General features: G+C 46.3%; 1 protein-coding gene across 2 annotated transcripts in view; it reads right to left on the reverse strand.

The window, feature by feature from the left end:
* The window catches only part of LOC138644922 (glucose-1-phosphate adenylyltransferase-like), a 150,787-nt gene that overhangs the window by 71,134 nt on the left and 64,809 nt on the right, over positions 1 to 14,844 (reverse strand). For both annotated transcript variants that reach the window (XM_069733852.1, XM_069733850.1), the window contains one exon: positions 12,644 to 12,723. In XM_069733852.1, the coding sequence (XP_069589953.1) occupies positions 12,644 to 12,723 (80 nt within the window). The remainder of the gene's footprint in view (positions 1 to 12,643; positions 12,724 to 14,844) is intronic.

A 14,844-nucleotide genomic window follows, 5' to 3' on the forward strand; every position in this document is an offset into this window, starting at 1 on the left:
GCACATGACAGGATGGGGACGCAGGATGGAGCAGCACGTCAGGATGGGGACGCAGGATGGAGCAGCACATGACAGGATGGGGACGCAGGATGGAGCAGCACATGACAGGATGGGGACGCAGGATGGGAGCAGCACATGACAGGATGGGGACGCAGGATGGGTGCAGCACATGACAGGATGGGGACGCAGGATGGAGCAGCACATGACAGGATGGGGACGCAGGATGGAGCAGCACATACCAGGATGGAGACCATATACCAATATAAATGCTCGCCACCCGGGCGTAGAACGGGTTCAATAGCTAGTCTAGTATATCTATATACATAATTGTCTAAGGGTTTTTCCGTCTGTCTGTCTGTCTGTCTTGGCGGCCTCGACCAATCAGCGACGGGCACAGCGACGATGATGTCATAAAGGACGTAGACATCCCGCGTCTGATTGGTCCAGGCGGCCTCGACCAATCAGCAACGGCCACAGTATCGACGTAGATGTCATAATGGTTGCCATGGCGACGGTGATGTCATAAAGGTTGCCTCGACCAATCAGCGACGGGCACAGTCTGCCGCGAATTCTGGAATCATCATTGTCTAATATATATATATATATATATATATATTAGCTATTGAACCCGTTCTTTGCCCGGGTGGCGAGCATCTATATTGGTATATGGTCTCCATCCTGGTATGTGCTGCTCCATCCTGCGTCCCCATCCTGTCATGAGCTGCTCCATCCTGCGTCCCCATCCTGACATGTGCTGCACCCATCCTGCACCCCCATTCTGACATGTGCTGCTCCATCCTGCACCCCCATTCTGACATGTGCTGCACCCATCCTGCGCCATCCTGCCATGTGTTGCACCCATCTTGTGCCCTCATTCTGTCATGTGTTGCACCCACCCTGCGCCCCCATTGTGACATGTGCTGCTCCCATCCTGCGCCCCCATTGTGACATGTGCTGCTCCCATCCTGCGCCCCCATTCTGACATGTTCTGCACCCATCCTGCGCCTCCATTCCGTCATTTGCTGCTCCCATCCTGTGCCCCCGTTCTGTCATGTGCTGCTCCCATCCTGTGCCCCCGTTCTGTCATGTGCTGCTGCCATCCTGCGCCCGTTCTGTCATGTGCTGCTGCCATCCTGCGCCCGTTCTGTCATGTGCTGCTGCCATCCTGCGCCCGTTCTGTCATGTGCTGCTGCCATCCTGCGCCCGTTCTGTCATGTGCTGCTCCCATCCTGCGCCACCATTGTATATGCCCCCCATAAGATGCTCCATTGTATATGCCCCGTATGCTGCTGCCATATATATATATATAAAAAAAAATACCATACTCACCTATGGTCGCTGGTCGCCGAGTGCTGGGGGCCTGAACAGGCGGGGACACCGGCACGCTGTGGGGGTCAGGTGCCGGTATCGCCGCTAGCTCAGGCCCCCAGCACTTGCTATACTCACCTGTCTGTCCCGTTCCACCGCTGCGCGCCGCCATCTTCCGGCTCCTCTGGCTGTGACTGTTCAGTCAGAGGGCAGCGCCGGCGCGCATTAAGCGCGTCATCGCACCCTCTGAACTGGGAACGTCACAGCAGAGGACACGGGAGATGGAGCCGCACGCAGCGCTGGAACGGAGGACAGGTGAATATAGCCGATACTCACCCTCCTGGCGGTCCCCGACTCTCCGGTGGAGATCGCGGTGTGCGTTCAGTGTTTACGCATACCGCGATTTCCTGGGAGCGTCACTCTGTGGGGGCCAGACTGCGCCGGCGCTTGCGCAGTCTATAAAGGCTTCGCACAGAGTGACGCTCCCAGCGTTATATTATAGAGATATAGATATATATATATACCTATACTATGTGTAGACATTTATCCTATCTATTCTATTCTACCCTGTCAGTGTGATTTTACTCTACACCGCACTGAATTACCGGCTTTTCTATAGAACACCGATGCGTATTTCTCGCAAGTCACACTGATGGTCCGTGTGTAATCCGTATTTTTCTCGCCCCCATAGACTTTCATTGGCAGATTTTTGGCACAATACGCTGACAAACGCAGCATGCTGCGATTTTCTACGCCAGTAAAATACGGTTGAGAAATATACGGCAGATAGGAGCTGCCCCATAGAGAATCATTGGTCCGTGTGCAATGCGTAGTTTTTGCGCCTCTCATACATCCGTAAAACTCTCTAGTATGACGCCGGCCTTATGGTCCAAAAAATACGGTAGTTCCTGTATACCACATAGCTTTGAAATGAACATCCCTAATAAATATTTATGAACTTCACTAAAAACTTTGGCTCTTAATTGTACATTTTTTTTGCTAACAGAAGTTAAAGTACCCTACATCACTTGAGACATTGTCAAAATAGGAGAAAAGTCCATTAAAAAGAATATGTCACCAGTAGGGAGACGCAAACCGAACTGTAAAATTCGCTGGATCGTACCGGACACCTAGTGTCTAGTACCCAACTCTGAACACAGACTTTTTACTGGAAACACATTTTACTGTTTGGGTTCAGTGCCAAATAAAGTTTGTTGAAAGGCTGCAGTGCAACCAATCAACAATCTTTTTGACTTTCGGCACTTCCGGAGAAATCACAGCCATGCCAAGTACTGGCATGGCTGTGATTGGCTGGTGCAGTACGTGACCCGTTGTGTATAAATGTTGGATCACTGGTGGTGACGCCATTCTGTTATGATTAGCGTAGGGAAGGGACACAACTTGAGTGAGGGACAGTGTTAGAGGCTTTTTGCAGAGTACACACACATAACCTGTGTATGAACTCTGTACACGACTCTGTGGGAGTACTTTGCGAAAAAGCCTCTGTGCGTACTCTGCACCCGTGTCTGTGAGAGTACTGTAACAAAAGGACTCTGTGGGGTACACTGAAAACCAGCCTCTGTTGGTGGTACTCTGCAAACCAGCCTCTGTTGTTGGTACTCTGCAAAATAGCCTGTGCAGGTGTACTCTGCAAAACGGCATCATTTTTTTCTTGGAGGGGGGGTATTTTACTTTGGGGAGGCCCCAAAACATTGGGAATGGCAAATAGAATGAACAAACTGCTTTGGAATATAACAATGGCTGGGTGCGGCAGGTATACTTCTCTATTCAGCCAAAGGTATAGACAATTCCTGTGGGATCCACATCTGGTTCATTTTTGCCCATGTTGGCTGTGGACCCCCTGCCATGCTAAACGTATGTTCCCACAGTACACTTGCCACAGGGCAGGCCAACAATCCCAAGACGTAAAGGGCAAGCTCAGGCCATGTCTCTAATTTGGAGACCCAGAAGTTAAATGGGGCAGACCCATCACTCAGTACGTAGAGACATGTGGACACATACTCTACCACCAAGTTGTTGAAACAGTCATGATCCTTGATTCAAGCCCTTGAGCTTGTGTTCAGTGGCCGGCTTCACTTTTTGCCAAGCCACAGGAGACACACTTTTTCTCTTAACCCTAGAACGCATACCTGGGGCCTCGCAGGCCTGCTAGATTAATTGTTTTTTATTTTCTGCAAGATTTCTTTAGTTAGAATTCTGAAACTCTAGGTATTCCTCAGGTATATAGTTGTTAGTAATTTCCAGTTGTTCATATATTTTTATGTTACAGGCATTTTGGTATAACAACTCTTTTTCATAGGCCTGTACTAGGTTTACATGTGATTACAAGAGATGTTTTCTGTAAAAATGTTTCAAATTATATTGTAGATGAGGCAGTTTTGTGTACTAACTTAGAAGGAAAACGTATCGCATCAGTAAGATCAGAAAAAATGGAAAAATATAACAAAAGAGGAACTGTATGCTTATATTGCCCTTATAGTGAAACTTATCCAGAATTCCATGCCAACAGGAATCTGAGCGCATGTGTACGCTCCTTAGCTGGGATCACCAGGAGGTCAGATCTATTACGGATCCCCTCATGGCGGACCCAGCGCCACTAGTGGGAATGCATCCTTACTTTGCAATTTCAAATAAACTTTGAAAAGTAATTTTATTTGAGTTATTCCATGTTATTTGCACACAGGCCTAAAAGGCCCCAGGTATGTGAAAGTGTAGATTTCTATGGTCATGCATTCTACGGTTAATGTTTGGGTTCTGTTTTCTGGTTGCAGTCTGTCAAGTTTAACAAGTGTTTTCAATTGTCAATCTATCACCTTTTGAGTGCAGCTTTATATTCATTCCCCCAGCGGACGTTTCCTGCTGCTGATAGATTTATTTAGAAGTTATGACATTCTATTGATGTTTGGAGCCAGTCTGAGCTTTCAGCTAAGGATTTTCACCTTGCTGTTTTTTTTGCACATATCTGCTGTTTAGTAAGTAGGCAGTATATTTGCTAACAGTACTTGCTTTATTCTTTGTTTGGTATTTCGTTGCTTACTTTATTCACTCAGATCTTTCCTTTGTTCAGCACATGTCTCCTCTTGTAATTAGTTCACACTCCGCTCTGCCCTCTGGCTCTTTAGGAGGAACATGAAGAAACTCAATGGCTGTTTAGGCCGGTGAGGTCAGAGTTGCCATCTCCTAGTTCTGTGGTTAAGGCTATTTCGGTATCCTCAGGGACTGCAGTGTTAGCATAACTAGTCTATATTGGAACCGGCAGGATCAGTTTTTTTTTTTATAGTACTAACCTATTAATCCAGAGTGAGTTGCTACACAAGCATAAGACAACGCTGTCTCCTGCTAATACGGACCATATCAGATGGTGGTGCTGCATGTTGTGGTGTGTTGAGGAAGGTTTTCTACATTTCCGCCATGCTAACCCTCCCTTCTGAGGTGGTGCCGATACCCCAGCTCCATTGGCGACTTAATCCTCTGTCATGTGCTTCCTCTGAGAGCCCGCTGTTGCATGGGGACACAGTCAGTAGTGCGTTTTACCAGCATGCGATTGGATTCCTGCATGTTCCGATCACGCTTCAGTGACGGAAGTAAGGTTGGCACATTGTGTTCGTAATGGGGATCCTGCATGGTGGCAACGCCGTAATCAGTGCTTGTAACAATCTGGGCAACTCAGCGGTCGTTGCGCAGGCACAGCAGCATGTATTGGCTCATAGGTGCCCAGAGGCAACACCACGTTGTCTTCTGTATCCCCCAGCCACGCTCCAGTGAGGCCCATGAGCTGCTTTAAGTGCCACCCTGCTGTGAACACTGTTCATCCTCAAAAACTGTCCCTTGACTGAATAGTTGTGTTATTGGCCGCTGTTGGTACAGGAATCCACATGCCGAGCAATGTGTGAACGACTGGCGTGATAATTATGTGAATGGTTCCTGCTCCTCTTCCTCCTCCATCACCACCTGAAGATTTTTTTCAAGGAGGCATAGAAGTGAGATAGTAACGCTGATGATGGCGTGATCAGTGATGGCCATGTTGGATTACTCGTAGCAGCGCCACATGGCACATGTGTCCTGTATGGAGGCGCTTGTTGTGATGAAGTGGTGTTGTTCCACAAAGCTACTCACCCAAATTGTGGGTTTGACACATATGAGGCAGTTAGCAGGAAGGCAGAAGTGAGGTTGCAGCGAAAACTGTCGAGTAGCAGGGTGAGAACGCCGAAAGTGTGCACAGATGGCTTGCACTTTCTGCAGCAGCTCTAACATCTCAGGGTAATTTTTCAGGAAGCTCTGCATCACCAAATTCAGCACATGCGCCAGGCAAAGGATGTTCGTCACACTGGCTAGGTCCAGAGCTGCAACAAAATTTATTCCGTTATTGCACACCACCAGGCCAGGCTTGAGGTACAGGGGTACCAACCACTCATCGGTCTGTTGTTTGATCTCCATCCACAGCTCTTGTGCAGTGTGGGATTTTTTCCCCGAACAGATGAGTTTCAGAACGGCTGTGGTTTCCCCTGGCTGTGCTGAAGTTGGCGTTGCAGGTGTTACCCTCAACGGATGAGGAGGTGGTAGAGGAGGCAACATGGACAGAGAAACATCCAAAAAAACATCCATGTGGTGCACATGTACCAAAAAAACTTTCTGCCTCAGGGCCAGCCACCACAACATTTACCCAGTGGGCAGTTTAAGAGATACAACATCAGCGCCTGCGCTTACTAGTCCAAGTATGAGTGGTTATTTTGTCTGCAACATGTTCATGGAGGGAAAGCGATGGTCCTACTGGAAAAGCAGTGGTTCCCATGATCGCAATGTATTGTTAGCCCTTTAGAAATCACTTGTTGACGCTACAAGTGGAATATGGAATCCAGTGTTTGGGGGATATAGTGTACATATATAGTCATTTTTTCGCTGGACAGAAAAAACCTTCTTCTGTACGTTTTCTCCGTCTGCCGGAAACAGCTTTTTTGACGGATCCAGCAAAAAACTGATGAATTGTGTGTCCATCAGGCGCAATCCGACGCTAATACAACTCTATGAGAAAAAAACGAATTCGGCAGAAAAAAAAAACGGATCAGTTTTTTTCAAAACTCGCCGGATTGTGCCTGACAGCAAAAACCTGATGTGTGAAAGTAGCCAGATAGATATATCTATAGATAAATAGATATATCTATATCTAGCTATAAATATATCTATAGATAGATATATCCATAGATATATAATAGCAAAGCTGATGTTGAATAATGAACATGTTTAATTTAAAAAAACGGAAAAAAAATGGCGTGGGCTCCCGTGCACTTTTCTGTGCCAGAGGGGGAAAGCCGACGGCTGGGGGCCAATATTTGTAGCCTGGGAAGGGGGTAATACCCATGGCCCCTTCCCAGGCTATGAATATCAGCGCGCAGCTGTCTGCGTAGCCTTTACTGGCTATTAAAAAAAATGACGTGGGGTCCCCCTATATTTTATAACCAGAAAGGCTAAGCAGACAGCTGCAGGCTGATATTCATAGCCTAGAGAGGGGCCATGGATATTTGTTCCGCCGCCCCCCCGGCAACAAATACCAGCCCCCAGCCGCCCCAGAAATGGAGCATCTATAAGATGCGCCAATTTCGGCACTTAGCCCCTCTCTTCTGACTCCCGAGTAGCGGTGGGATATGGGGTAATAAGGGGTTAATGTCACCTTGCTAATATAAGGTGACATTAAGCCCGGTTAATAAAGTAGTATAAGGGTTAAAAAAAAAAGACACAGCCAGAAAAAAGTATTTTACTATTCTTAATTTCACCATACTTACCATACTCGATCGCCTGCAAAAAATTAAAAATAATAAACCAATCGTATACTCCCTTTCCGCCGTAGTCCAATTAATAACGAGTGTCCCACGACGATCTCCCCTATAGAACAGTGACATCGGGTGATGTCACTGCTCTATAGCCCTTCAGTGACACACTGACAGGAGACAATGGCTCCTGCAGTGCATCACTGAGGTTACCTTAGTTCAGGGTCTCACTTTGTGGCAAAGCTGCATGGGAATTTTCCCACACAGCAGTGCCACAAGTGAGAATAGGTACTATTTCTCACAGTGGCGGAGGAATATATTGCGGAAGGATACCTTCCGTCATTGTATTCCTGGAGCCCCTGGAGAGCGGTTGCATCAGCTGATGTGGCTGCTCTCCACGGGAGATCGTCGTGGGACACTTATATTAATTGGATATCTGCGGACACAGGGAGTATATTGTTTTCTTATTATTTTAATATTTGTTTACAGGTGACAATGGTTTCGGGGATCAAGGTGATGGTGAGTATGTACTCTATGTTGTATGTACTGTATGTCTATATGTATGTACTGTATGTCTATATGTATGTTGTATGTCATGTTGTATGTCATGTTGTATGTACTGTTGTATGTTATATGTTCTTAGTATGTTGTATGTTCTGTATGTATGTTGTATGTACTGTTGTATGTTCTGCATGTCATATGTTGTATGCACTGTTGTATGTACTGTTGTATGTTGTATGTTCTGTTGTATGTTCTGTATGTATGTTGTATGTACTGTTGTATGTTCTGTATGTCATATGTTGTATGTATTGTTGTATGTACTGTATGTCATATGTTGTGTTCTGTTGTATGTTCTGTATGTATGTTGTATGTACTGTTGTATGTTCTGTATGTCATATGTTGTATGTACTGTTGTATATTGTATGTACTATTGTATGTTGTATGTACTGTATGTCATATGTTGTATGTACTGTTGTATGTTGTATATTCTGTATGTCATATGTTGTATGTTCTGTTGTAGGTTGTATGTACTGTATGCATGTTGTATGTTCTGTATGTCATATGTTGTATGTACTGTATGTTGTATGTACTGTATGTGTGTAAGTTTTTTTTACATTCAACACATTAGCCGGATGATGAGACTACTACTGTGCCATCATTGGCTAATGTGTCAATCACTGTCTCTGTAGCAGGCATAGCCCAATGGGACTTGCAGTCCCATCGGATGATGCCTGCACGCACACATACCCAAAGACCACCCCACAGCCCCGCAGACCCCCGGACAGCCCGCAGACCCCCGACAGCCCCGCACAAACCCTGGACAGTCCCGGCAGATGTCAACAGCCCCACACAGACCCGACAGACCTGCACAGACCGACAGCCCACCGGCAGACCCGCACAGACCCCCGACAGCCCCGAACAGACCCCTGGGAGACCCTGACAGCCCCGGCAGACCTGCACAGACCCACTGACAGCCCGCAGACCTCGCCCGTACACATATACACGCACACAGTCACCACCCACACTCCGCAGACACACTTCCCTCCTCCCGATCTGCAGCGTTTCACCCGCAGCTAAACCGCAGATCTCTTTTACATCTGCGGTTTTGCTGCGGATGTGCCCGATTCAATACAATTCTATGGGTGCAGAAACGCTGCAGATCCGCACAAAGAATAGACATGCTGCGGAAAAAACAACGCTGCGTTTCCGCGCGTTTTTTCCGCAGCATGTGCACAGCGGATTGGGTTTTCCATAGGTTTATGTGGTACTGTAAAAACGCTGCGGATCCGCGGTAAAATCCGCAACGTGTGCACATGGCCTTACAAGGCCTGTATACAGAGAGAGAGGGAGTGGCCCACAGATTACTACTCTGCCTGTATGCAGAATGCCCCTACAGAGCCTGTTTTGAGAGTACACCAAAAAAATAAAATAAAAACACAAAAACAGTGCTGGCTACCTCCTCCTCCGCCTCTTCCACCTACATCTCCTTGTTCACCTCCTCCACTTGGACCTACACCTTCTGGTTCAAGTTTATTATTTTTCATTTTACATTATTTTAAGTCATTTTCCTATCCACCTTTGTTTGCAGGGCAACTGACCTGCTCTTACCCCTCAAAAAACCTTCTCTTACTACTAACCCTATTATGGATTTAATATGTGCATATCAGATGAATGATCTCAGATCTTATGTACAACTGAGGATATTACTGTATTTTTCGGACTATAAGACGCACCGTACCATAAGACGAACCCCAAATTTTGGGGTGGAAAATAGCAGAAAAAAGATAATAATAATCTTTATTTTTATATAGCGCTAACATATTCCGCAGCGCTTTACAGTTTGCACACATTATTATCACTGTCCCCGATGGGGCTCACAATCTAAATTCCCTATCAGTATGTCTTTGGAATGTGGGAGGAAACCGGAGTGCCCGGAGGAAACCCACGCAAACACGGAGAGAACATACAAACTCTTTGCAGATGTTGTCCTGAGTGGGATTAGAACCCAGGACTCCAGCGCTGCAAGGCTGCTGTGCTATCCACTGCGCCACCGTGCTGCCCATAAGTCTGGAGATATATTGTGCAAACTTAAGGTATCTTACCTGAGAGCTGGCAGTGGTACAACGGGGTCACAAAAGGCAGGGTCCCTTCCTTAGGAAGCCAGCAGCAGCGGCAGAAGTGGGGCAATGCTGCAGTCCCGGGGTGCGATGCTGCTGGTACGGTGTCGGAGGTGAGGCAGAGCTGGAGCAGGGTCCCATCCTCAGGATGTCGGCAGCAGCAGAGGTGTGGCGATGCTGCGATGGTGGGGAGTGCACTTGAGCAGGGTCCGTTCTTCAGGATGCCGGTGGCAGAAATGTGGCAGCGCCGCGGCCCGATGTCCACGGTGAGAAAAGCGCATCACCAATTTCCTTGCGACCATCTTCCTGAAGCCGTAGGCTGCCGGAAGCTTCAGGAAAATGGCCACCGGAGGCCGCATGTGCATAGACTGATCTCGGCGGCCATTTTCCTGAAGCCGAATGCCACCGAGATTTCAATCTGCACACGCGCGGCCTCCGGCGGCCATTTTCCTGAAGCCTCCAGCGGCCATTTTCCTGAAGCCACCTGCTGAAGAAGGGACCCTGCTAAGGTGCATTCCGCAACGCCCACAGCATCGCCACACCTCTGCCGTAAGCCCCCCGGTAAGCCTGCGTTTGCACTATAAGACGCACCCCCCCCATCTTCCTCCCAAATTTTTTTGGGAAAAAGTGCATCTTTTAGTCCGAAAAATACAATATATATTACAGCTCTCATTTAACTTTTAAGAGGGGAATGGAGGAATAGAGTCTGTCTCCCTTAGATCATTTCTGGATAATTTTACTAATTACCTATATTCTTGTTGTTGATATCTGACAGTTTATGACCCGACAGGCTCTACTCGCCTAAGTACGGTTGTTTCTGTAGGCTTTTTTTTTTATATTACAAATACAAGCTACCGTATATACTCGAGTATAAGCCGAGATTTTCAGCCCAAAATTTTGGGCTGAAAGTGCCCCTCTTGGCTTATACTCGAGTCACGGTGGGTGGCAGGGTCGGCGGGTGAGGGGGAGAGGGCGCTGAGGTATATTTAACGATCCTGGCGCTCCCTCTACCTGTCACACGGTCTTCGGTGCTGCAGCTCTTCCTGTCAGCGGTCACGTGGGACCGCTCATTAGAGAAATGAATACGCGGCTCCACCTCCCATAGGGGTGGAGCCACATATTCATTTCTCTAATCAGCGGTGCCGGTGACCGCTGACAGGAAGAGCTGCAGCACCGAAGACCGTGTGACAGGCAGAGGGAGCGGGACGCCGGGAGCAGGTAAGTATGTCATATTCACCTGTCCCCGTTCCAGCCGCCGGGCGCCGCTCCGTCTTCGCGTCCTCTTGCACTGACTGTGCAGGTCAGAGGGCGCGATGACGCATATAGTGTGCGCGGCGCCCTCTGCCTAATCAGTCAGTGCGGAGAGACGCCGGGACCTGACGCTGGGAGCTGCAAGCAGCGAGGTGAGTATGGCGTTTTTTTTTTTAATTGCAGCAGCAGCAGCAATGGCACAGATTTCTATGGCACAGCTATGGGGCAATACTGAACGGCGCAGAGCACTATATGGCAGCTATGGGGCAATACTGAACGGCGCAGAGCACTATATGGCAGCTATGGGGCAATACTGAACGGCGCAGAGCACTATATGGCAGCTATGGGGCAATACTGAACGGAGCAGAGCACTATATGGCAGCTATGGGGCAATACTGAACGGCGCAGAGCACTATATGGCAGCTATGGGGCAATACTGAACAGCGCAGAGCACTATATGGCAGCTATGGGGCAATAATGAACGGTGCAGAGCACTATATGGCAGCTATGGGGCAATAATGAACGGCGCAGAGCACTATATGGCACAGCTATGGGGCAATAATGAACGGCGCAGAGCACTATATGGCACAGCTATGGGGCAATAATGAACGGCGCAGAGCACTATATGGCACAGCTATGGGACAATAATGAATGGTGCAGAGCACTATATGGCACAGCTATGGGACAATAATGAATGGTGCAGAGCACTATATGGCACAGCTTTATATGGCGCATCTATGGGGCAATAATGAACGGTGCAGAGCACTATATGGCAGAGCTTTCTATGGCACATCTATGGAGCAATAATGAACAGTATGGAGCATTATATATGGCACAGCTTTATATGGAGCATCTATGGGGCCATAATGAACGGTGCAGAGCATTATATGTGGCACAGCTTTATGTGGAGCATCTATGGGGCAATAATGAATGGTATGGAGCATCTATTTTTATTTTTGAAATTCACCGGTAGCTGCTGCATTTTCTACCCTAGGCTTATACTCGAGTCAATAAGTTTTCCCAGTTTTTTGTGGCAAAATTAGGGGGGTCGGCTTATACTCGAGTATATACGGTATTTTTTTTGTGTTTTTTTTTCTCTTTTTTATATATTCTGAAGATTTTTCCAACCTTCATTCATGTATTATACTCAACTATGACCTCATATTCGGTGCTTTTCCCCCTTTAGGGCTTTTTTCCCTCTGAGATCAGAGACCCCAATTCCTGTGATATTTAACCTACATTGCAGGTTGCTGCAGTTTTCATGTAATGACAATTCTATTTACTACATATCTGCCGCTTCTCTTAAAAATAGTAAGCTTTGTATAACCCTGCCCGCATCACTGATTTATAGCTATCTGTGTACTCTGTGCAAAGGAAGAAAGCTGCCAGTCAGTGGTAGGGGTCTAATAGGAGCAGCCTAAAGACACCCCCTAGAAAAACCTATTATCTACACCACAGGATTCTCCATAAAAAGTAGCACTAAATAAAAAGGTCCAAATCTCTGGAACAATAAGGAGGATTTAAAAAAAACAAACAAAAACAGAACACTCAGGGGAGCAGCGGCAATGAAATAAGAGTGAAAAGCGGCTACTTTTGACCTGACCGATCGTCTTTCCTGGGAGTCATTGTCAAGGGAAGAAAAGTTATAAAATAAAAATACAGTAAAACACATATACTTACCCTCCAATAACAATTATACTGTCTTCTATATTAAATGTCTCAATGATTAGTTGAAGGCAAGACACCGCACCGAGTCGCTCCTACAATAAAACAGATGCATTAAATGAGAAAGAAAAGAGATACAAGCCTAGATTACTGAGTATACATATTAGTCCATAAGACCTTGACTAGGTCACACTCCGTACACTGAAAAGACAAAAAAAAAAAACAGACCTAGTCTGGAAAAATGGAGTGTCTGTATCCATAGGAAGAATACACATAAATTTTATTAAATAAATTTACAGAACAAAAATAAAAAAACAATAAAAATGTAAAGTCAAAAAGATGCCTCGTGTCGTGTCAATATGGAGATGCAGCGGAAAAATTACGGTATATATTGGATTAATTACTGTAATCATGGTAAAAAATGCATTAAAAAACCTTCATTGATATTGTGGAAACAACAAACAATCTGACTGACAGCAAAGGTTAGTTTAATCAGAACAGAATTTGCACAATGCAATAAGTCAGCCTAGTAATGCAACGTTTTGCTGAAGAAGAAGACCACAGAGACGTCAAACCACAGTATCATGCACCGTAATAAATGCCAATAAATGTGGATAAGGGTAAACTTGAAATTATATGCAGATATAGTATCTCAGTGTGATAGATAGCTATACATACTACACTCAATTGATATGCAAAAGTATAGCTTTAACCCTAAAACCCCAAAAAAGGACAAGTACAAACTGTTATAGATACAGGAATTAATTCATGTTATTTATTACCTGATGAGAGGCTAGAGCTAGGTAACCGCTGGGTCTCCCATCCCAGATAGGGCATCAATGTCTTGTTGGCTGGGGTCTGGCACCCCCACTGATCAGTTGTTATGGGTACCAGTGGCCGTCGGCCAGACGTAATTACTTTTGGAGCTTGGCCGTCTACTTGTATTGGTCACCGCAGGGTACTTACACATCCACTCGCGGCCGCCACTGATAACTGGTCAGCGGGGGTGCCGAGTGCCGGACCCCGACCTATGAGACAATGATGACATATCCTAAGAATAGGGCATCAATTTAAAAGTAGTGGACAACTTCTCTAATAACTTCATTGATAGCAAGATAAAGTAAGTAAGTGCGTGTATTTCTGCATGTGGTGCTCAAATTCTATACTCAATTCAAGATGTTTTGAAAAACTGTTTCTATTTTTTCATTAAGTGCATATTATTAGAACCTTCACCGAAAACCACAGCAAATATACAGCACTGTGATCACGTGCGGGTGTCTGCTAAGAGCAGGACCAGATACGCCTCCTTCCCTGCATATCTGACGCTGCTCTGATCCTCTGCTGTGCAGAAGCATTGCAGATTATCAGATCTGTCAGTATACAGTGATGTCACATCCTGGGACAATGTAAAAAAAAAAAAAAATGTAAAAGTGTAAAAATATTTTTTAAAAATCCCCGAATAAAGAACAACCCCCCCCAAAATATTAGTGCAATAAATACACACATACTGTATATGCTCGTGTATAAGCCGACCCAAGTATGAGGCGAGGCACCTAATTTTGCCATGGAAAACTGGGAAAACTTATTGACTCGAGTGAGTATAAGCCGGGTATACATTGTCCCCTCATCCCTATCCTGGCATACATGGCTCCTCATCACTATCCTTGTATGCATGGTTCCTCATCCCCATCCTGGTATGCATGGTTCCTCATCCCCATCCTTGTATGCATGGCCATCTCATCCCTATCCTGATCTGCATGGCTCCCCATCCCTATCCTGGTGTGCATGGCCATCTCATCCCTATCCTTATATGCATGGTTCTTCATCCCTATCCTGGTATGCATGGCCATCTCATCACTATCTTTGTATGCATGGTTCTTCATCCCTATCCTGGTATGCATGGTTCCTCATCCCTATCCTGGTATACATGGCCATCTCATCCCTATCCTTGTATGCATGGTTCTTCATCCCTATCCTGGTATGCATGGTTCCTCATCCCTATTCTGGTATGCATGGTTCCTCATCCCCATCCTTGTATGCATGGCCATCTCATCCTTATCTGCATGGCTCCCCATCCCTATCCTGGTGTGCATGGCCATCTCATCCCTATCCTTATATGCATGGTTCTTCATCCCTATCCTGGTATGCATGGTTCTTCATCCCTATCCTTGTATACATGGCCATCTCATCACTATCCTTATATGCATGGCTCTTCA

This window comes from Ranitomeya imitator, chromosome 7 (genome assembly GCF_032444005.1).
Source record: "Ranitomeya imitator isolate aRanImi1 chromosome 7, aRanImi1.pri, whole genome shotgun sequence".
Lineage (NCBI taxonomy): Eukaryota > Metazoa > Chordata > Amphibia > Anura > Dendrobatidae > Ranitomeya > Ranitomeya imitator.